At 41.4% G+C, this 21661-nt stretch overlaps 1 protein-coding gene across 11 annotated transcripts in view; it reads left to right on the top strand.

The window, feature by feature from the left end:
- The window catches only part of agrn (agrin), a 361340-nt gene extending 340389 nt beyond the window's left edge, over nt 1-20951 (top strand). For 6 of the 11 annotated variants that reach the window (XM_074681162.1, XM_074681166.1, XM_074681163.1 and 3 more), the window contains 8 exons: nt 993-1109; nt 3041-3224; nt 5917-6004; nt 6913-6936; nt 8684-8716; nt 10621-10845; nt 13389-13492; nt 18097-20951. In XM_074681162.1, the coding sequence (XP_074537263.1) occupies nt 993-1109; nt 3041-3224; nt 5917-6004; nt 6913-6936; nt 8684-8716; nt 10621-10845; nt 13389-13492; nt 18097-18257 (936 nt within the window). In that variant the 3' untranslated portion in view covers nt 18258-20951. The remainder of the gene's footprint in view (nt 1-992; nt 1110-3040; nt 3225-5916; nt 6005-6912; nt 6937-8683; nt 8717-10620; nt 10846-13388; nt 13493-18096) is intronic. The other 5 variants (XM_074681167.1, XM_074681168.1, XM_074681171.1 and 2 more) reach the window with 2 other exon arrangements.
- The last annotated feature ends 710 nt before the right edge of the window (nt 20952-21661 follow it).

Below are 21661 nucleotides of genomic sequence, written 5' to 3' on the forward strand. Positions count from 1 at the left end.
CTGCAAATATGCTTTATTAATCTTACTCCAATCATAGATCTAAAATAAGACGACACAACTTATTTCATGCTTCCTGAATACAAACACACAACTCGCTAAAGAAAAGCTATAAACCATTATATGCTGAGGAAAAGAAGTCTGAAGGTCGTTGAAGACACAAAGGATTAAATTGGGCACTTTAAAAGATATATGTGAGGCTCTCTTAACCTCCTTTTACACTAACACCCAGGAGGTCACGCACCAAGCTCTGGTGAAACTTATACCAGAGGATCAATTGGAGGAAATGGCCTCAGTTTTGGCAACAGAGTCCACCTGAACTCAGAGATGAACTCATTAAAGTTTGAAATGTTTTGGACCATAGCTCAAGAATAGACAGTGTTTGATGTAAATATTAAAAAGAGTAAATGAGAAGAAATGCTGTGTCAGCTCAGTTGAAACAACTTTCAAGCCTTAATTTACCCATTCCTGTGACGTCTTTGAAACAGTAGTGGCTTGAAACTACCAGAGAAGTGATTCAAATTTGGATCTCACACGTCAAAAATGATGGCAGCTATTCCCTTCTTTTGGAACTTTTTACCACATCCGGTTTGCATTGTCACGTTTTTAATGATGTGGTGTAACCTTTTCTTTACATGTAAGCCTGATACTGTGTGTAAAGGTTTTTGCAAAGGTTGTTTTAATGCAAAGCTCACTCTAAATGGCAACTGAACTTTGTTGAAGTTCTTGAATACATTTTGCATCTCACCTGAAAAGACCTCTTTAGTTCAACCTTTTGGACCAAACTTTTAATGAAGCTTCATTGTGTTTTTTTGTTCTTCCTTCTTAGGGTCATATAGTCCAGTGTAGAAAACATATCTCTTATCAAAAAAATACCCAAAATACATTTCCTTTGTGCAGATGACTACTGTAACTGGGGCATTTAAGAGTGAGGAGCAAATTCTTCAGCTTGAGCTCATCCATTACTGACACCTCTCTTTGTCCTGTCTCATCAGAACCTGCACGTAGATCTTAACCTGAAAGAGTCTCTGTTTGTTGGTGGAGCTCCTGATTTCAGCCGACTGGCAAGAAGCGCAGCGCTAACAGAAGGATTCAGAGGAACGATCCAGAAGGTGAGTGTTCACAAGCGTCTTTCTCTTGCAGGATAATGGACCCATCAGCTGATGGATTTATGTTGTACTTTAATGACTCCTGCACCCTGAGATGTATACTTTCACATATCTAAGGATGAGCTTCTTGCGATCTATCTGTCATACAACAGACCGTGGTGTAAGTTATTCTCCATTATAAGCCCACTCTGATGGGCAGTGACTCCGCTCATTTGGATTAGCACGCACTAATAATAGAATAACCATTTTGAAGTCCCTCCCTTTCGCTCCTCTTAGATCTTTCTCTGACAGCCTTCCAGTTTTTTTCTCCACTTTCCAGCAAAAAGCTCATCTCTGACTGCCAAAAATAACCTGGTAGAACAAAGGCAGGATGTTACTGTTTGTGCAAACTTGTCATTAGTTCTCCTCTGCAAACTTCCCCTGACAGTTTTCTGAGCAAATCAAAAGCTAAATGTGGTGTTTGTCTTACTTGGCCCCTTGGGAGTAGTTAATTATGAGGAAGACGGTTTGTCTCAGTTTGATGTCCTGTTCTGCATGAGCATCGTGACAGCGCCTTATCTGGGAGACATTTCCCTGTTTGGGAACAGAGTGGAATTCATTCTCAGAGGAGGAGGAGGAGGAGGAGGAGGAGGAGGAGGAGGAGGAGAAGGGGTCTAAATGAATCTACAGTATCACTGTACAGAGTTGTTTAGCTCTCAGGGTGTGTTGGGATAATGAGGTTTTAATGATCATTCAGCAGAAAACACAAAGCACCATAACTCGTCGCTTTCCCTTGGACAACAACCAAGAGCACTAACAAATGATTATCTTCAAGTGTTTTGCTAAGGAGGGAAAAATTAAATCAGATAAATGTGACAAGAGAAGGGCTGAAAATGAGGTAAGAGATTAAACGTAAAACAAGAATTGAGAAGGTAAAGCTCCCAAAGAAGGTCAGGGATGATTAATATTTACATTTTTACATAAATACAGGTCTGTGTGAAAAGGTTAAATAGGCATTAAATGAGATTAGGCTGATTTATATGTCTAAGCTTGCGGGCAGGTTTGATAATCATACCTGTATTTTAAAACCCAGCTTTGAAATTAGGCCTCCAGAGACGATAGCCCAGAGTATGTAGAGAACTTTTAATGCACTTAGTTTGACCTGAAACTTTTCAATTTAACATCTGAAATGATCAAAAATCACTCCACGATGTAACTTTGGCTGTAAGACGTTTCCAAATATAAACCATTAGAGTCCAGCATGTTTGAGTCTCCGTGTGGAGACACCTGTGGATGTCAGTCAGGTCTGATCAAACTGCCCCCACACACTCCTCATTCAGTCAGATCAGCTCAAGTTTCCACATCCTGTTAATTAAAACCAGCGTTTTCTTTCATCCAGGCCTGATCCTTCATTCAATAAATATTTAATTCATTAGTAAATATCCAAGGTTGCTTTAGTGTTGCAGCTGTCATATGTTGATCTCAGCCCTGGCGTTTTGCCACGGTCGTCACATCTCTCACTCCTCGCCTTTCATCTTTTATCATTAACTGACATCACCTTTAAAAGAAAAATCAACCCAAAGATAATCTTTAGAAAAAGGATTGCTTTTAGTCAAAGGGCCCATTAAGACAAGAGAGGCTAAGAGTCAAGATGCAGGATCATCTGCATGCAGACAGATTCCTTTGTAGCATTTATGTTTGTCCCTGTCTGTCAGGCGATCACCCCAGTCTTTCTAACGCCACGCTCTGCCCGGTTATATAAAGCAGGACCACTCTGATGTGAATGTGACTGAAAGCTGAGAAAGAAGTCACCTTGAAAACATCATTTCCTCTGATACAGAACAACTGAAAAGGCAGGCTGATATAAAGAGCTCATGAGCTGACCTGTCATGTGTAACCAAACTATCAGAGGAACTATTGTGAAGTCTTTCTAACCGTCTGCTTCCTGCTCATAGATCATCCTGATGGGCACCCCCATCCTCAGAGAGGAGAACGCCCAGCGCTCCAATAACATCGCCATGTTCCAGGGGCACCCCTGTGCCCTGGAGCCCTGCCACAACGGCGGCCGCTGCAACCCCCAGCTGGATACCTACGAGTGTGTGTGCCTGAGTGGGTTCTCAGGAGTAAACTGCCAGAACAGTGAGTGTCTCTGACCACAGTCAAAGTTATCATCCATCACATTACATCTTGATATAAAAGCACGGGCTTGATTGGTGTGGGCGTATTTGCTGGCTCCAGATCACCTTATCATGGCTGCGTGAAATTGCAATGAATCATTGTGACTGTACAGATTGTTCCATTTCCTCATCCAACATTATTTGGTTCTACTCTTGAGGGATACATGGCAGCAGGAGTTAGATCTTTGAAAGGATGCCGCCTTCCCAGAATTTTGTTTGTGTTGCTAAACCAGCGTCATAAAATCCCAACGTTGAATACCCAAAGGCGAAACGTAGCACACGCACACACACACACACACACACACACACACACACACACACACACACACACACACACACACAGATACACAGATCTACTTGACAAAGTTAACTTCTGAAATTGAGATTAATCAACTTGGTGTGTGAGCTGCTTTTTTTTACCTTTGGGTATCAAACTTTGGATACATGATGGCAGCATATTTAGTCTTTATGTAACATGGCTCGTTCTTGGAAGGGAAACTGTTTCCTCAGCTCATAAGAGCTTAGTTTGAGTCGTGTTGTGTAGAGACAGTGACTGTGTATGTCAAAGTACTTGTGCTTTGTTTTCAACTGTCTCATTTAAAGGCCCTGTGAGGACTCTGTAAGTTAACTTTACATATGAAATAGACTCGATTCGATATATATGCCTGTTCATAACCCCAATTTCAAATGAGATTATCAGCACCAACATCAGTTATTTCAAAAGGATCTTTCTCAGTATCTGTGGTCAGATCAGTTTTTCCCAGGACACAAATCCATCTCCATTTGCGTCACCAAGATAGCACTTTTTCTCTCCTTGACGCTGAGATCAGTAACTCTGGCTCAGCTCTAATCACCAGTTTTTGGTGTTGAATTATTTGTCGTGGCTACGTTATTTTAGATGTAATGAAATTAACAATAAACTAGAAAAGCACTCAGAGAGCGCAGACCCCCACCAAGCATATTGTGATTGCCACGCAACACTTAAGTCCTACTTTAATGTTATACTCTCTTTAGCAGACTGTCTGCTACAATTTGGTGTTAGTTGCAGGTTTGTACAATAATTTGTTACCTGACAGTGTTGAAAATTATGATGACTCAGTTCATATTTCATATTCAGGATCTTAGTATCCAGAACATTGCCAGGATCTGGATCGTACTTTTACATCTGTCAGAAATTATGGTGACCTTGTCTTGTATTGTTTTGCAAAGCAATCCGACCATTTATCATGGAGTTATATACACATATGGTGAAAACAGCCCTATCTCACAATGATAAAGAATCCTTTGAAAAAATCCTGGATCCAGACGGTGATCCAGATCACCTCAAAAATGTAATCACTTCTTCCTTATCCCATTTTGAACATTTCCTGAAAATTTAATTAAGATCTGTTTGTTACTTTTTGAGTTATGTTGTTCACAGACAAACAAACAGACAAACTCCCCCAAAAACATAACCTCCTTGGCGGATGTAAAATAAAATTAATAAATAAATGAATGAATGAATTTATAAACTTCTTCTAGATGGCAGCACCTGCGGCCAAACAAACTTGAAGCACTTCGTCACTAACTACTTTAAATACTTGCTTGTGTTTTATGTTGCTTTTGACAAACGTGTCTGCTAAATGAAACTGTAGAACTGTAAAACCTAGAAACAAGATAAGGAAGCAGCTCAGTTCATAGCCTCCGTTAAGTACAGCTTTGTTAGATAATCATGATAACAGTTGATTTGTTTGACTTTGTAAACAAGAGGAATCCCAAAATAGGTTAAACAACCAAAGAAAAGCTAAGCTAACTGCAGCAGCAGCTCAGCTCAAAGCTCTACCTTCAAATTACTTTTTTGGAGTTTTACATTGCTCTGCCTACAGATTTGCAAAATGAGAAGAAATTAGATTTTTTTTGAGAATTTTGTCCAGTGTAAAGTCCCATTAAAAATGAGACCTCTAACACATCACATTTTTTAAGATGGAACCTGTTTTGATTAGTTTTATGATATCTTTAAAACCAAACACAGCTTTTAAATCAATGAATAGATCACACTGTTTCATAATATTTTCTTAGCTTTTGACACTGATGTACTCTCTGGCAGCCCTGGTCCCTTTCCTTTGCTCTCATCATACAGCCTTGGTTTTATTGTTGCTTTCGGGCCTTTTGTTTTGCGGAGAAAACAACCTGTCAGTTTTTAGGGAGCCAATAAATAGCGGTAGCAGATAAGTTTATGATTAGTGTACTCACCGAAGTAATACAGCGTTTTGGGGATTATTGGCATTTCTGATGCTGGGATCGGTTTCAAAATAACTCGTTCAAACTGAAGTGGCGGTCATAAAAGTGATGAAAGCTGTCAATTGAATATTCATGAAAAGCTATTTTCAAGAGTTGCACATCCCTTTCATCATCATCATGTCACTCTGCCAGAGATAAACTCACTGAGGCCCTATCTGTCTTACACACTCAGCCACTGCCTTCTCCATTAACCTTGTACGGTGGCACGCTGTCCCTTTCTCTTTAATAAAAACTACAAATGCACCGACACTGGCCCATTTGCTCACACTCCGTCGGCTCTGATAACCGATCCTGCTGTCTTATTGATTGGTGTGATGTCATCCTCTGAAAAATCCTCTCTTCGATCCCTCGCTCCCTCCCCTCTCCCTTTACAGCAATCTATGAGAAGTCTGCGGGAGACACAGAAGCCATCGCCTTTGACGGGCGGACGTTCATCGAGTACCACAACGCTGTCACAAAGAGGTAAGCAAGAGGACAAGGAGATCATCTTCATCTATCCAGCTTCATCCACCATCAGCACCATAATAGCTTTTAGCCAAATAACCCTGCTGTCCATCCATCTCCTCCTTTGGTCCTTTGGTTAGCTGTGATAACAGCGTTGATGAAATCATCAGTGCAAAGGCTTCTGGGTGAACTGGTCACACATCCAGCCCCGCTCTGGATTTGTCTAATTAGCGAGGCAGTTAACAATCCCTGTGCTGCCCTGAGCGCTCCGTTTGCTCTGTGGTCTTCTGCTCAGCAAGCACCAGACAGTTCACACACATGCATGATTTCACTTTCCCCTACTTTCAGTGTTCAACCGTTGTCAGTAAAACCCGCGTCAGAGGAGACACAACCTGCAATTTTCAACAGCCTGTGAAGGCCAAAGATAAGCTGATGACGCAGGTTTAAAGTGGTCTCTGGAGCAGGTTGAGAAAAAAGAGAAAGAAATAGAGAAATCTTCCCCTCTCAGGCAGCTGATCAGACGTTCTTTAGCTCTTCCATTTGTCTGCGAGGCTTGGCAAGAGAAGAGCGCACCTTCCGGCTTGGCACAAACTAAAATGTTTATATGATGAACCTGAGAAGACATCAAGCATACGGCTCTATATCTTCGTCTCACAGCTCTTCACACAAACACTCAGAGGTGTGAAAAGCGTCCCAGTTCATCACACTCCCATTGAGACTCAGAACTCACACTCACTAACACACAACTGGCTGCCCAACTCTGTCCAATAAGTGTGTGTGTGCGTTTCATGTGTTTACGTGCTTTGTCCATGATTTTGGCGTTGGCTTACTGTGTGTTGTCCTTCAGTCTGACCATCCTTGTTGTCTTTGTCCACATGTCTTTGTCTCATGTCAATGTCCTTGACTGTCTTTCCTTTTCACCCAAGCCAACTGACCAATGAGATCCCAGAGTAAGTAGACTGTACGGCTGGGAATTCTCCCCAGCTCCAAATCAAGCCAAACTAACACCAAAGAAAGCCATTGTTTAATAGTTAACCTGACTGAACAGATTACAGCATATCCATAAAGACCCCACAGGATTCATCTTTACTCTACGTGTGATTTCACATTTAAGCTCCATCTCCATTATTTAATTTGCCAGATTTTCCTCTTTTCAATACATTTTGCAGCGTCATTAAATCCGTTCTCCTTTTTTCCCCCCCGTGCAAAGAGAGGCATGAATGTGTGCATGATAAGCATTGTGCTCACCCCTCAGAAGACGAGAAAATGAATTGCTGTGCTAAGAATGTGCAATATTTTATGCATGGTTGTAACTCGTTCATAAACAAAATGAATTGCCACGCACTTTGCACTGAATGGCATTATCTGTCATGTGGGAAATGAATAAGACCCTGTTGAAACTACAGGAGGAGGATGAACTAAACACCCCTTAACCTAGTTTCTGGTGCCCGTGTGGACCTTCTGCTCGGGAAAGCCCTCGGTCATGACTTAGTTATCAAGGTTTTTTCCTCCTGCTCATTAACTCGGTAAGTAACCTCTTTCTAAAGAGTCCCACAAAGCGGCGGAGCAGAATTCAGCTCAAATTAAGCCGACTGGATTCAGCCCAGAGTTCCAATCCATGCCAGCGCTTCTGTCATCTCCCTTTTTTTGCCAGATCTCTTACTGTAATTGTGAATAATGACAGAGTCGGCGGTACAGAGAGGCAGCGACATGTTAATCACAGATTTGTCTCCCTTTGTAGATTAGACCTCCAATTGAGATCTCTCTGCTGTGTGCAGCCATGGGCATCAATCTCACTTAGCAGGAGGGGGACAGTGGTCCTTGGAGCCAGACTGTCGAAGTTTAATGGATGTCACATTTACTGAGAGCCTCCATGAGGCTGAATTTAAGCAAACCAGAGTTCTTCGTAGGCGTGCCGATCAATTCAGCATAATTTTATTTCCAAAAGAAATTCCTCAAGAGGACATTTAGAGCTACGTGAGGCCAAAAAGTCAAACCCTCACCTTGGTTTAATGCTCTGTTTCTATTTATAGCACCCTCTGTTGGCCCCTCCTTCACCTCCTAACACGTATCTGAGAGCACGGGTCGATTGGCTCATTCGCCATTATTTCAGTGACAAATCACATCTGGCCCCGACTCTCAGCTGATATGTCGCTTGACCCCATTTTTTGACAATTACCCAATTTTTCTCATTCAACGCTTCCATCTCTGGACAGGGGGTAATTGCTGCTGTGTCGTGGCGTGCAGCACCATAAATATGAAAGAGTTGTTCAATAATTGGACGCTGACTTAAAGTAGTGTTTGTTATCCTTGTGTGGACACTGACCATGAATGGACCTAACCTTGATGCTTACAAAATGCTTCATCACAAGGCATTTTGGCGCATTAATCATCCATGTAGCTGCCTCAAGAACCCGTGTCTGTGGTTGTGGTGTGATCAGAGCAAGCTGCACTCTTCCTGTGATCACACAACAGTTGTTATCGACCGTTGACGCGGTCGATATCGTAGTAGAGCAGAGACAAGTTATGCTTTTTGTACCTCCAGCTGAACTAGACCTCTTTGAGTCACACAAGTGGGCTCACAACACCCTTCCTTCCTTCCTTCCCTTTCCCCCCTTTTCCCCCCCTCCTTCTTTCCTTCTGGCCTCTTGCGCTTACACTGCATGCCGTTGACTCTCTCCCCCCTGCTCCCTTAAGTCCTGAGTCCCTGGAGAACCCATCTGACCAGAGGTGAGTCTCTTCAAAAGCTTTTACACTTTCTGGTGCCATCCAGGCGCCTTTCACCTCACCATGCTCCTTTTTTTCTCCTGACAAACCTTCCCTGACCTCTCACAGGGATGAACAATCCAACATTGTTCCCAGTTTAAGATTACCTACACCATCCTCTCTGCATAAGCTTTAATTAATCCTGAGTTTCAGAGCTCTGACGATGCTACAAAACCAAGCACAGCTGCAGCCTCTTTGCAGCAGCAGTCCTACCTTATGGATTCTTTTATTCTAACCACTACTGCCACCTAGAGTTTCAATGAAGAGCAGCACCTTAGGGAAGTCTTATGAGAATTTGAACACTGATGGGGAGATATAATCTTGAAATTTGCACACACAAAAAAACTGCGACACCTCAGACATCTATGAAGTCTGAGGTGTGTATGAGTCCCAGACATCTCTACGCTTGTGTTGTTTTATTCATGATGTATTCAGTACTTTTAATAACCTTGACCTTATCACTGACAAGCCTCTTGGTTAGAGATTTATTGGGCCCTGTAAGCTCTTAGAGGGTTTGCCAGGAGAGGATTCACTGAGCTGTGTTTGTGTTTTTTTTCCCCTCTCTTTCTCTCTCTGGAGGAAAAAGATCTTTAGTAATATATTTCACCCTGTTGACCTCAGCAGATCGAGCTCAATGTGGGGGTCAAAGTTTCCAACCTGAGCATGTTTTTGAAGGATAAGTTCAGTGTGATGCGGTTTTCCCCCTTGTCTGCTGAGGTGAACAGACTATTCTTGTGCTGAGCTTTAAAAACATTTCAAGAACTTCAAAGTTCGACCACATCCATCGCTTCTTTATGTGGAGCTCTTATTATTCACTCACTGATAAGAAAAAACCCTCAGAGAAAACGAGAAAATACTTCTTACAGTGTAAGGAGATGTTTCTATCACAGTTTCTCTTACCCCCTCCCATTTCCTGTCCTCCTTTTAAACTCCCATGAGCCTCTCTGCCTGCTGTGCTGAGTCCTTTGTCTTGTTGTCTCGTCTTGTCTAATCTTTGTCTCCAGCTCTGTGCTGCTCTTAGTCCTTTTCTTTAAACCACTTGTCATTGGTTCTCTGTCGTGTGTGTCCTCACCTTGTCCTTGTCTTTGTGTTGGAATACCGTCTGAAGACACAGATCCATGTAGCAGGTGTGCACACAGTCGCACAGGAGCAGACTGATGATGTGCACACAGTCACACAAACACACACACATGCACAGGGAGATGAGTCTCTGGGTGTCTGCTGAATCTCTGCTGGATGCAACCCACAGTGGAGATTTGTAGGAGTGTTTTTGTATGCAGTAATAGATTGAGATTGTGTGTGTATGTCCATATGTGTGTGTGTGTGTCTGTGTGTGTGTGTGTGTGTGTGTGTGTAAGTACAGTAGATGTGCAGCTCTGTGTGACAGTGACTTACAGGGCCTCTTACGGAAGGTGGAAGATGCCAAGTCCCTGCTTCCAAATCACCCCCGCAGCTGTAGCAGCCAAGAGATTCAAGATCAAACAGCTGCCTTAACAACACACTAACACACACACACACACACACACAGAAACACAGGGAGCCCTTAGTAACATTGCATTTCAGGCTCAGAGGGATTTGAAACGCTAATAGCAAAACAGCCCCCTGCTATTCCTAAACTCGGTCTGCATCCTTAAAATCCACTCTGATGCTTCCTGGCTACATGCGTTAGCACACAGAGCCATATGTCACTCTGGAATTATGGGTAATGTACCCTAAAGACATCAGCAGAGGCCCTTGCTTCATATTCCCTTGTACAAATGTCACACACACACACACACCAACTGTTCAGCTTTTAGTTTTGAGCTAAAGAATAGATCTGTTTGGATGAATTGGAGCAAACTGTAACTGATGTTTTTCTCTCCTTGTAGCGAGAAGGCTCTGCTGGTGAACAAGTTCGAGCTGAGCATCCGCACAGAGGCGACGCAGGGTCTGGTTCTTTGGAGCGGGAAGGGTGTGGAGCGATCTGACTACATCGCCCTGGCCATCGTGGACGGACACGTCCAGATGACGTACGATCTGGGCTCAAAGCCCGTGGTGCTGCGCTCCTCGGTGCGCGTTGACACCAACCGCTGGATACGCATCAAGGCCAGCAGGTAAGAGATCACTTGAAAACATTCACACTTCATGCCAGGATTACACTCAATCTATGCTGTATTTGTGTTGCTGAAACTCACGCATGAACCCTCTGCTACACGGTGATCCCCTGCATCAGGATAACTCTGCTTTAGTCCAGATTAAGGTTGTTTTCACGCCTCATGATGCACGAGAGTGAAGCCTAGCACAACAAATTGCTTAAACAAATTGATAGATGTTACAACAGGAAGAACATGCTGCAACATCTTAATGCATTTTGGCACACTGTTTGGAATGTATCCTGGAAATATATTAACATACATGCACGGATTAACCTGCTAACCTGTTTCCACACTAACTGTAAAGTGTGTACAGGCGAGGTGTCTTCATTATAAAGCAAAATCCTTAAACTGAGCCAAATCAAATAGGTTTAAATGAGGAACATTGTCTCAAAAGCAACCCAGAAAGCAAAAAAAAAAAACACAAGAGTATCAGAAACAAAGTAAAGAGCTCAGTTTTTAGAGGGCTTCAGTGTTCTGTTGCTTGTGTCTTTTACACTTTTTATTTAATACAGATAAATATAAAAAATATGCAGTATAAAGCACAGAATTAGGCTATTATCTCATCACTTTGTACGGCCAAAATCACCACCACAATGGAAAATATCTTTCAAACTGGATGTTTGCTTTCCTCACTTTTTAATTCAGTGTCCATCTCTGCACTTGAACACATAAAGAATCTGTCTTCAGTATATTCAGACTTAAATAACCAGTTAAATAAACACATAAAAACAGGTTTAAGTTCAATCATAAATAATACATCCTGGAAATCTGAAAAAAATAAGGCTTATATTCCTTTTTGTCACACGGTGATGTCACTTTAATGGATTCCTTCATTAGAAACAAATTAACTGCCTGAACTTTGAAAATGACCCACTTAGCACCTTCCACGTGGTTTCTGCTTTATTGCTTTCATCATGGCTGCGAATGGAAGCAAGGGGGGATAATTAGATTTGTTTCATCATGTAAGGCAAGAATAATCGATCCGGGAAAAAGCTGCTGCATCCATTTCAAACAGGGATTTGGCCAAATCTCATCCCGGGGCTTATAGGGGGGAGACCGCATGCATTGCTGGTTTATGCAGCATGTGGAGTCGAGCTCACAGAGGTTACATAACTATCTGTGTTTCCTGTTCCCTCTAATGACACTCCCTCTGTTGGAAACCATCTGTAGACGCTTCGAATCAGCTCCGTCGTCACAATTCTTAAGTGTGTGCTAAAGCAGAACCAGTGAAATTGAATGTGGCTCTGAAGGCATCTGTTAGCTGATAGACAGGCACATTAAGAGCACTGCTTGGCAAAGGCAGTTATGTGCATGCTTAGTGTGCTGGCAGAGGAGTGATGCTTCACATTAAGGGAGATGCTATTTACAGAAAGTCTCAAAAAATTCTGGACGTGAGACTCAATTTTTCGAACCTTTTGTACTCTGGAAAAATTCCCAAAGGTCTCAGTAAAAGTGATGCATAGCTTCTGAAGACATTTACGGTGGCAAGTACAGAAACAACTAGAAAATGTTGGCTCGAGATGAATCCCCACATCACTGCACACTGAGTCTGAGTCTGCACTTATACACCTCCACTCCTCTGCAAAGTTTGTTTTTAGGTTTATTTCTGTGTCTTTAAGATTCATCATACTTCACTTTATTGATTTCTTACTGTTAAGGAGATTTTTTTCTTCTTTTTGACATTTTTAATTTTTTGTCAGAACTTTTATGCAAACACTAACACGAACATATTTCTGCTTTTCTCTTGATGTCCCATGTTTACATAAAGAATATGAAATATAAAAATAGTAACTTAAAGAGAGAGCTCTTGGAAGCCTAGATGCAGGAGCAGGCGCCACATGTACGCATTATTTAGCCCTTGTCTCATTAACCACAGGCTGGACTCAGATCATGTTGCTATGTGGTCCCTACCTGAACTCCTACAGTGTGTTACAGACATCCTATTAAATTCATACCAAAGGCTCTGGAGTTATTTGAAAAGAGAGATTTAAAGTAGAAACTATGTCTTTCCAAAACTGGTTGGGTTAAGATTAAAATGTTAATATTCATGAAATGATATTCCATGTTGTAACACTGCATTATTAAACAGACAAAAGAATTTTCTTGTCGCTCCATAATTTTTGAAGATATTTTGCAAATATAGTAAAACCGTCTGAAGATATTTTACTGAAAATTTGTTAAACAAACGCTGCAGCTCTTCTCCTGGTCCCACTGACTTTTTTGAATACATCTTATAGTGCTTTAAATATGTGTAATAATGCTTTGGCTTCAGTCAAGCTGCTAAATATGGTCACACAATGATGGGTGTTACATTATAATAGTGTTTGTTTTTCTGTCTGATTGAGCGTAGTGTGAGTAGTTTACACCGTATTATGACTGCAGTACCATGATAATATCAAGTAATGAACCCTCTGCTGATTCCCAGTCTCTAGTTTCCATATGACTCACAAGCATCAGACTGACCTCAGACTGCATCTCTCTCTTCTTCCTCTCCTCCTCAGAGCACTTAGAGACGGCTCTCTACAGGTCGGCAACGAGGCAGCAGTAACAGGGTCATCACCTTTGGCAGCAACACAGCTGGACACAGACGGAGCGCTGTGGTTGGGTACGTTCTTCCATATTCACACAAAAAGAAAACCATTCAGACTATAGAGTTTATGAGAGGAGAGGATGAAGCCTGGTGTGCCACCGAACACCAGTTTTTGGCCTTTTCTCCACTTTTAAAATCAGATGAGACAAGTTTGTGTCAGTTTTGGGGCCCCCCAAGGACAAAACAGCACTTCTTCTGACTCTGCTTATATTTTATTACATGTGCAACAAAAAAAAAATGTTTAGACTTTGCGACTTAAATGTTTCACCCATCAAGATCCTTTAATGTTGAAAATAGAAGAGATTAGAATATACATTATTAATCCCAAAGGGGAAATTCAGGTGTCATAGCAGTAACATAAAAAAGTAAGAAGGTGTATAGAAAGTGCAAAAAGCTCCATAAGAAAATAGATGATGACAGTTTGTCTGTGAATAGCATGATGCTACTCTGCCCTCTGGTATTCCCTCTGTTGCTGGGTTAGCACAACTAGCTTGTCCATCTTATTGGAGATAGATCTTACGTTCCCAAAAACGATGGATGGAAGGACAGGTTGATTTTGTTGCTTCTTAGCTCTCAGCACGTCGTCCTCACCTCCTTCTCCTCACCTTGTGGGGAAACATCAGGCCTTGCACCAGTTAGCATTGACATGCTACAGGCCTGCTAACAGCTGAGTTCACATGTAAACAATGCAGCCATGGTTACATGTAGGACCTCCAGACAAACACAGGAGTACAAATAGTAAAAATGTCACTGAAGACAAAACCAGTTTGGTGTCCACGACCAATGAAATGAGCCATACAAAGTAATGACCCACTCCAAATACAAAGATGATGAAAAAGAGATGAAAAAATTACAAGAAAAGGACAAAGAAGAGAGAGCTGGTGCAACAGGCCACTTGGGCAACCCGCAGCAAAACGTTAGTTTTACTGCGGTCGGACATCAGAAATAACTCTCAAGCATCAGTCAATCACAGCCCCTTTAAACTATCTGAATGTGTTTAAACTGTAAAACTTTTCTTGTTTGAAAACTGTATAAAAATAATCTTGAAGCTCGTCAGAGGGAACGTTCGCTCATTGAGAAAAGAAATTGGTTTCAGGAAGATGGGTTATTTTCTCATCCCCTTTATACAACTGGACTCCTCATTGGGTCAGTGAATTCGCCCCCTGCTGGCTATCAAAATGAACACACGCTGAAGCCACTTCTCCATCAGCTTCCCTTTTCAAACCAGAAGTTGTGTCCACTCCATCCACACAGTCTGTGAGCCAAGCCTGAGAGTGTGTGAAAAGTGTGATAAGTGCCATACATCATGTCAGGGGAATACTTGTAATTCTGTAGTACTTTTTCATTCATCCACTGGAGGAAGGCTGCCAAAAAATGAGCAATGGACTCGTTGGCATTGCAGAGGATAAGCAAGAAAGAAAAAAAATGCAGTTACAGGGGAAAAAATGTCCAAGTCCATTCAGGTATTGAGCTGAGAAATGAAAGGCTATCTGACATATTCAAAAGTTGTCTGCTCACCTGAATTGAAAATGACTGAAGTTTGCCCGTTATCTACCTCCAGTTCAATTTGGTCCGAAACCCGGCTCTGAGGAATCGCTTTTTAAAGAACACACAGGATCGAACGTTCTGGGGAAATAACATCGAAGAGTGGCAGCAGAATAAAGTCGGACTTGCTTTTAAAAATGCAGAGTGCAGAGCAGCAAAGAGGAAGGTCTGAGAGGAGAGACAGAGTGAGTGACATTTCCAAGACGCGGTGCATGTAGAGGTGCGTTTGGTGTACTCAGGGAACACGTATACAAACACACGCACACAGGGAGGCAGTGCTTTGGAACAGGTGCTGAGCAGGGCCTTCAGCAAGAATACATAATCCTCACACAGCCCTCCCATTGAGAGCCCCTCTCCTTTTTAAATCCCCCTTTCACTGTTCATCATTAATTCATCTGTAACTCGCATGAAATTAGCCCTGTCGATCCCTGATTCGGAGGCACGCAATCCGATTAAAGGGGGCAGGGACAGGGGATGTAAAGAGCTCGACGGGGATATGAACCCTCAGTCCAACAGATTACAGAAGAGGAAACGGGGAAGAGAAGATGAGAAAAAAAAGGAGCTGCAGCCACATAAAGAGAGAAAGCCTGGATGCAGACAGATTCTGACAGATAAAAGAAAAGGAGAGGGTGAGAAAACAGGGAGAGCAAGCAGGTAAAACATAAAAAAAACGGAGGGTCAGCCTCCCTCACAGTGAGAAACCATCTCGTGAAACTCTGAATAAAGACGTTTCATACTGATTTTATTGAGAAAGACACTAATGACTAGTGCTGGGTGTGCTGGCTCAAAAGAGTCGCTCAAAACACCATCAAAAGGAAAAGGAGCCAGCAGTACACCCAGCAATTAGGTCATCAAGTCTCCACAAAAAGATATTAGGAGACTTGGTTTGAGGAAAAAAAGGTTGGAGGATTTGAAATAGAAGAAAAAGTGCAGCGAAGTTAAAACGAAATGGATAGTACAAGGGGCTGGAACATTCACTTTGAAGTAGAAATCCATGAAAATTTCATAAAGAGACTTCTGTTTTTAAAGTTTTTATGAGTGATAGATAAAAGACTTTAGTTTTGTGCAGTGCACCAGTGTTTTAATGGGCATTTTGTGAAATAACAAAAGGTTTTGACTTCTAATAGTTTAAATACATGCAGTTTTTAACTGCTGCTTCAAAAAAAGTAGATTGTAGATTGGTTTATTTCCTCTTAATGTTTATTAAAATGAATTGAAATGACATCCCATCCCTTCCTCAGAGTGTTGTCAGACACAAAGGACATGCTTCATTTTTTACAAATAAATAAAGAAGTAGTAGATAGTTCAGAATAAAACATTCATTAGTGAGCGGCTGCTGTCAGAGCAGTCTGAGAAGTAAAAACACTTTTTACTGAAGAGATGATATTTTAGGAGTTCAAAGCACATCCACGAGCTTAAATCTAAAGATAATGAGGATATTAGGTAATCGTGATTTAATACTCTGTCATTGTCAATAATTTGTAGCACATTTTGGAGCCCTTTATGTCAGAGCATGTCAAATTTAAAGACGCCTCTCTTCGTCTATCATAACTCACTGTGGCTGGCGTGCAGCCTCTCTGTCTTTATCCCTTTGATGGTGCTCGTTTGACAAACAGAGCGCCGACCTGTCATGTCACTCAGCTGGTGTCGTCGGGCGAAAAATCAAAGAGGAAGCCTGACAAAGACCAGCATCCGATTTAGAGCCGGAAATACATTTCAACCCAAAATATTTCCCGTACAGCCTTTTGATGGTATTAGTGGGTCGTAATGTGTAATGACATACAAAGCTCTGTCCTGGTGTTTGATCTGCGAAGGGGCACAAGCTGCTGGCTTGTAATATCTTGAGGGATCTGAGGAAATATCCGGTGATGATGTCATCAGGGATATCACGGATTTGATTTGGAAATATTATCAGAAAGCCAGTGTGACAAAATGAGTGTCCTGTTGCCCTGACGTGAGGTCAGCTGTTGGCCACTGGGTTATGTGTCAGCGTCTTCCACCTCAGTTAGAGATTTGTGTCTTCCACAAAATAACTTCAGATTCTTCTTCCACTGGCAAACTGGCAGTGCCATCACTATATCTGAATAAACACATTCATGGTTTGTGTTATCAAGACTTAAAAAGTCTAAAAAGAGACCGTTTGGTTGGATCCTGTGCTTCAGCTCACCATAGGTGTTTTATAAGATGGCAAATATCCTTTTGTCCCAGTTATAGACTGTAAAAAAACATGAATGTCATCTTGCTTGGCTCAAAGTGAGATCACCACAAAAACTGCTCCCCCTGGTGGCTGGCTGCAGTATAGGTAAAAAAAAAAAAAAATCTATCTCCCCCATCATTCCAGATGAGCTGTGGTTAAACTTTAAAACATTAATACACCTCGTAGAAATGTTTCTCACATCTGATAGTGGTGGTGATTTGAAGATTTATTTGGCTGCCTTGTATCCGGGTCCTCTTTTCTCTGAGAAGTTTTGTTTTCATTGGTTATAAGACGTTAAAAATGAGGTTTTACATTAATTTAAACAATGATTGACAGCTGCCGTTCTTGAGTATTTTTTGGGAGGGTTGTGTTATATGTCGGAAGGGAGAGACAAGAAAAAATAAGACTCAAGCAAGAAGAAAAAAAAATCTCACTCGGCCCCACTTAGATTCTTCTTTGGTCTCCCTTTTCACATGACAAATACAGACTTCTGCCCCCTGCTGGAGTGAAGAGTATTATCCCTCGCTGCAGATGAAAAACATTCGTGCTAGTCAAAAGTAATTCTAAATCTTTATGGTGTTTAGATGAACTTTTTTTTACCCTGCAAGTTTATTCATCTTGACTTTTTTTAATTCAATCTTTTTTGCGTGAAGCCATTAAAGCTACTGCTTCTTCTGAATCAAATGAGAATTAACAGGTAAATTTTTAGTTGCTGACAACTTGTGTAGACCTGTAAACACACGATTTTTTGTTTCCTCAGAAGGCAGAATGGTTTAACTTGCCTCAGAGAAGTCGTCCCTCTGTACCCGTTTCCCTAACGTAAGCGTACTTGTGTTCATAATGTGACTCATCTTTGTGTCTCTCTGTCTCCCCTCAGGTGGTCTGGAGGAGCTGGCGGTGACCCGCCGGTTGCCCAAGGCCTACAGCACCGGCTTCGTTGGCTGCATCAAGGACGTGGTGGTGGACGGCGTGGAGCTCCACCTGGTGGAGGACGCCCTAAACAGCCCCAAAATATTACAATGTTCTGCTGCCAAATAACCTGGCAGAGACAAGATATTAAGAAAATCACAAAAAAAGAAACCTCTCCACCCGCTCCCTCCATAGCGCCCATGTCTCCTGCTGTAATTATTTTCTATTTTTGTATACTTTTCATCGCTTTTTATATGGAAAGAAAATTAATATGTCATTTTTGTTTGATATATTTTGTTCTTTTTTCTTCTGCACCTCCATTCAGAGAACACATTTTTCTTTACCTGTACTGCTCTGGCCCTTCATCTTTTTCGAAACGCAAGCATCTCTGTGAAAATCAGAGATTTGATTCTTGTCAGTTTTGTTGTTTTAGAACAAACGCCAACAAAAAAAAAAAAGCCTGTTCCCGTTTTTCTCGCTCATTACTTGAACAATGGTGGACCTCTCAGATGATCTCTGGTAACTGCCTTGTCTTGGTGCCATATCTATCGTCCACATTCCCCAAGCATGGCCTATATATCCATGATTATACCGGCATACATTCCCCTCAGAGAGCTGGACGCAGCGCAGCCTGGTGTGAGCACTTCTTTGAAGCTGCAGCCAGCTTCAGTCAACAAACTCTGTATTCAGCCCTCTGTATTTTCCTAATGGGACTTTTCTGATATCAGTCAAGCTGCTACAGTGAAAAAGTACACTCTCGTTACCACTCAATCAACCCCCATCTCACAGCGCCCAAAAAAGAAAAACCTCTCGTGTCGATTTGAACCCCATCAGAGCCTTTAGTTTTGAAATATGACTCACTAACCCTCCAAGCTGACATGATGGAGACAGAGAGAGCGCTGCGTTCCACGATGACTTGCATATCATTAGTCATAAGTCAAGACATGAATCATAGACATGAATAAATGTTATAAATATAGAGTATATAAATAATACCTGAGACTGTGAATATGTAAGATGGGTTCTCTTTTGAGAATTGTGCTTCTCATGTACTATTGTCGTTCTGTTTTACAATCAGCAGATGAACTAATGATGACCACTATAAATGCATGCACTTCTGCAGTGTTGGTTTGAATCTGGTTTTTGTTTGTTTGTTTTTATATTCACTTTTTGTTAAAAAAAACACACACACACAAACACTTTCTTATCGGGAAATGTCACTGTTTGGGGGTTTGTTTGGTTTTCTCAATGACTTTAAAGTGTTCCTATTTTCTCTTATTTCCACTGATGTGATTTCAGAAACGACAGAGCTCAGAATAATGTTTATATTTGTTCATTCCCTGTATTTTTTTTGACCGTTTTTATTTTTTGGGAGCAGTTAGTTTTGCAGGACTTTGATGGTGCATCAGGGGAAGAGTTGTTACCATATCTGACCTTAAGGAGGTGCTGAAGGCAAAGACTGAAGTAAAGGACAGACAGAAAGGATGCAAAGAGGAGTGCCTCAGCTCTTGGGAACGTCCTGTCAGACAACAATCAACACAAACACAAAAGAAGCTTAAAAAAACTCTGCTTGAGACTTAATTTCTTTTCCTATTTGACCTCGGAGCATTCCTGGAGGAGTCTGTATTCGGCTGTTTTTGAGAGAAAGAGAGACTGCGATGTTGTTGTGACCTTCTGAAGCCATAACAGCTGCAAAAATGGGAAAAAGATGCATAATCCTACAGTACTTGCAAATTAACATAGCAACGCATGGGTTTGTATTACTAGTGCGAATTCTGTAACATTCAGTGAACAGATGCAACGTGGAGTCGTTTTTGCTGAACCACAATAAGCTGCGACGACTGACCTAAAGACTCTTGTTTTGATATGAGAACCTTGGCAATATCTTAAAGACAAAATCATGCTTGTTTGTGATCGAGTATCAAACGGTCTTGTACTTTTTCCTTTTTTCTTAAGTTGTTAATTTTGTTTTCCTTCTTAAATCATCAAACGACCTGTTTTTGTACAGCCCTGCAATTTTTAAGTGTAAATTTAGCAAATGTGTGATCTGTGGAGGTTTATGTTTTTAGTAATATACACTGGAACCATGTCTGACGTGTCTGTTTGCCCACACGGCGATATACTCATGTATGTGGAGGAGGGATTTGTGTGGGTTTAAGCTCTGAGTGTCCACACCACACCATGAAACACCTCCCTGGTGTCCCAGTACACATTTAAATTCCACTACTTACTCTGTTAACCTCAAACTGATCTTATTTTATCACTCTGCTCTTTGAATTTGATCCACTCAAGTGGTAACTCTCATTAAAAGGAACAGTTCTGTGTATTTGTATGGACTCATGACCGATAAGGACAGTTGCAGTCTTTGGTTTGGGTGGAAACTTTGAATTGCCTTAAAAACTGGTTACCTGGCCTCCAAGCAGGTGACAACGACGTCATTCATGTAACTGTCTCCTTACTTTAGCCAGTGTATTAGCCTCATCCCCATGATGTAAATGAGTATTGCATAATAATAATGACAATTATATTAGTAATAATGCTCATACACACATTAAAGAATCACAGGGAGACACCGCAACTGTCTCCACTGGCTTTTTACAAAAACCTATTTACTGTTTTTGAATCTATTTTCTGTTCCTTATTTATGTCTCCATGTGGGTTTCCCTCCATGTCTGGCCTCTGTAAACTACTGTCTAACTGCAGGAAACCTCCTCAAGCGGCAGTGCACCAAGTAAGAGTGGCATGACCTGAGCATTACTAACTTTATGATCTTTGTCTTGTGTTCCTACCACCATGAAATAAAAATGTCAACCAAACAGAGAAGGTTCCTGTCAGACTTTGATTTTTTTGTCCTGTGTTGATTTATGTTTCAGCAACTCTTTGAGGATCTGACAGCCAACAAACTCTGGAAGCAGATCCATCAAACTATGGGTTAATAATCTGTCTCCACACACACAGACTTATAACACTGTCTGAAACATACTCTGCTGGGTAATTTAAAGCTACACCTCAAATCAGAATAAACAGTGCCTCAGCAGAAGACAGTCTCACCTGAATAACAGCTGTGTTGGTATTGGAGGGTTTCTAGTTCAAGGACAGGGTTTGAGGTACCTGCTTGATGTGAAGTGCAGACATTAAAAACTAAAGAATGAAAAGTTATTGTCAAGGGCCACTTGCTAGACTTTTTCAACACCCTCTGACCAGCTGCAGAGACAATACATTTGATTTGGATAGATGTGTTTTTCAGACCTTTTCATGTGGTTTTGAAGAAAGTTTGTGGACCTTAGTCAAAAAGATTTTTAAAAATTGTCCATTTAAACTATTAAACTGTTCACCCCATGCATTATTGCAGACTGTAGTTTGAGACATTGAGAGCTCTATGGCACAGAAAAAAACTCTGCCTGTGGGTTCATTAGTTGTTGCTTTCAAACTGATGAAATTTGTTCACGATAAGAAGAACAGAAATTAAATATGCACACCTAATCAAAATTTAGAGACCAGTTGAAAAAGTGCACAAAGGAAGATTTTGCACT

This window comes from Halichoeres trimaculatus, unplaced genomic scaffold (genome assembly GCF_033239565.1).
Source record: "Halichoeres trimaculatus isolate MK-OKI-2021-1 unplaced genomic scaffold, fHalTri1.1 fHalTri1_scaffold_11, whole genome shotgun sequence".
In the NCBI taxonomy this organism is placed as follows: domain Eukaryota; kingdom Metazoa; phylum Chordata; class Actinopteri; order Labriformes; family Labridae; genus Halichoeres; species Halichoeres trimaculatus.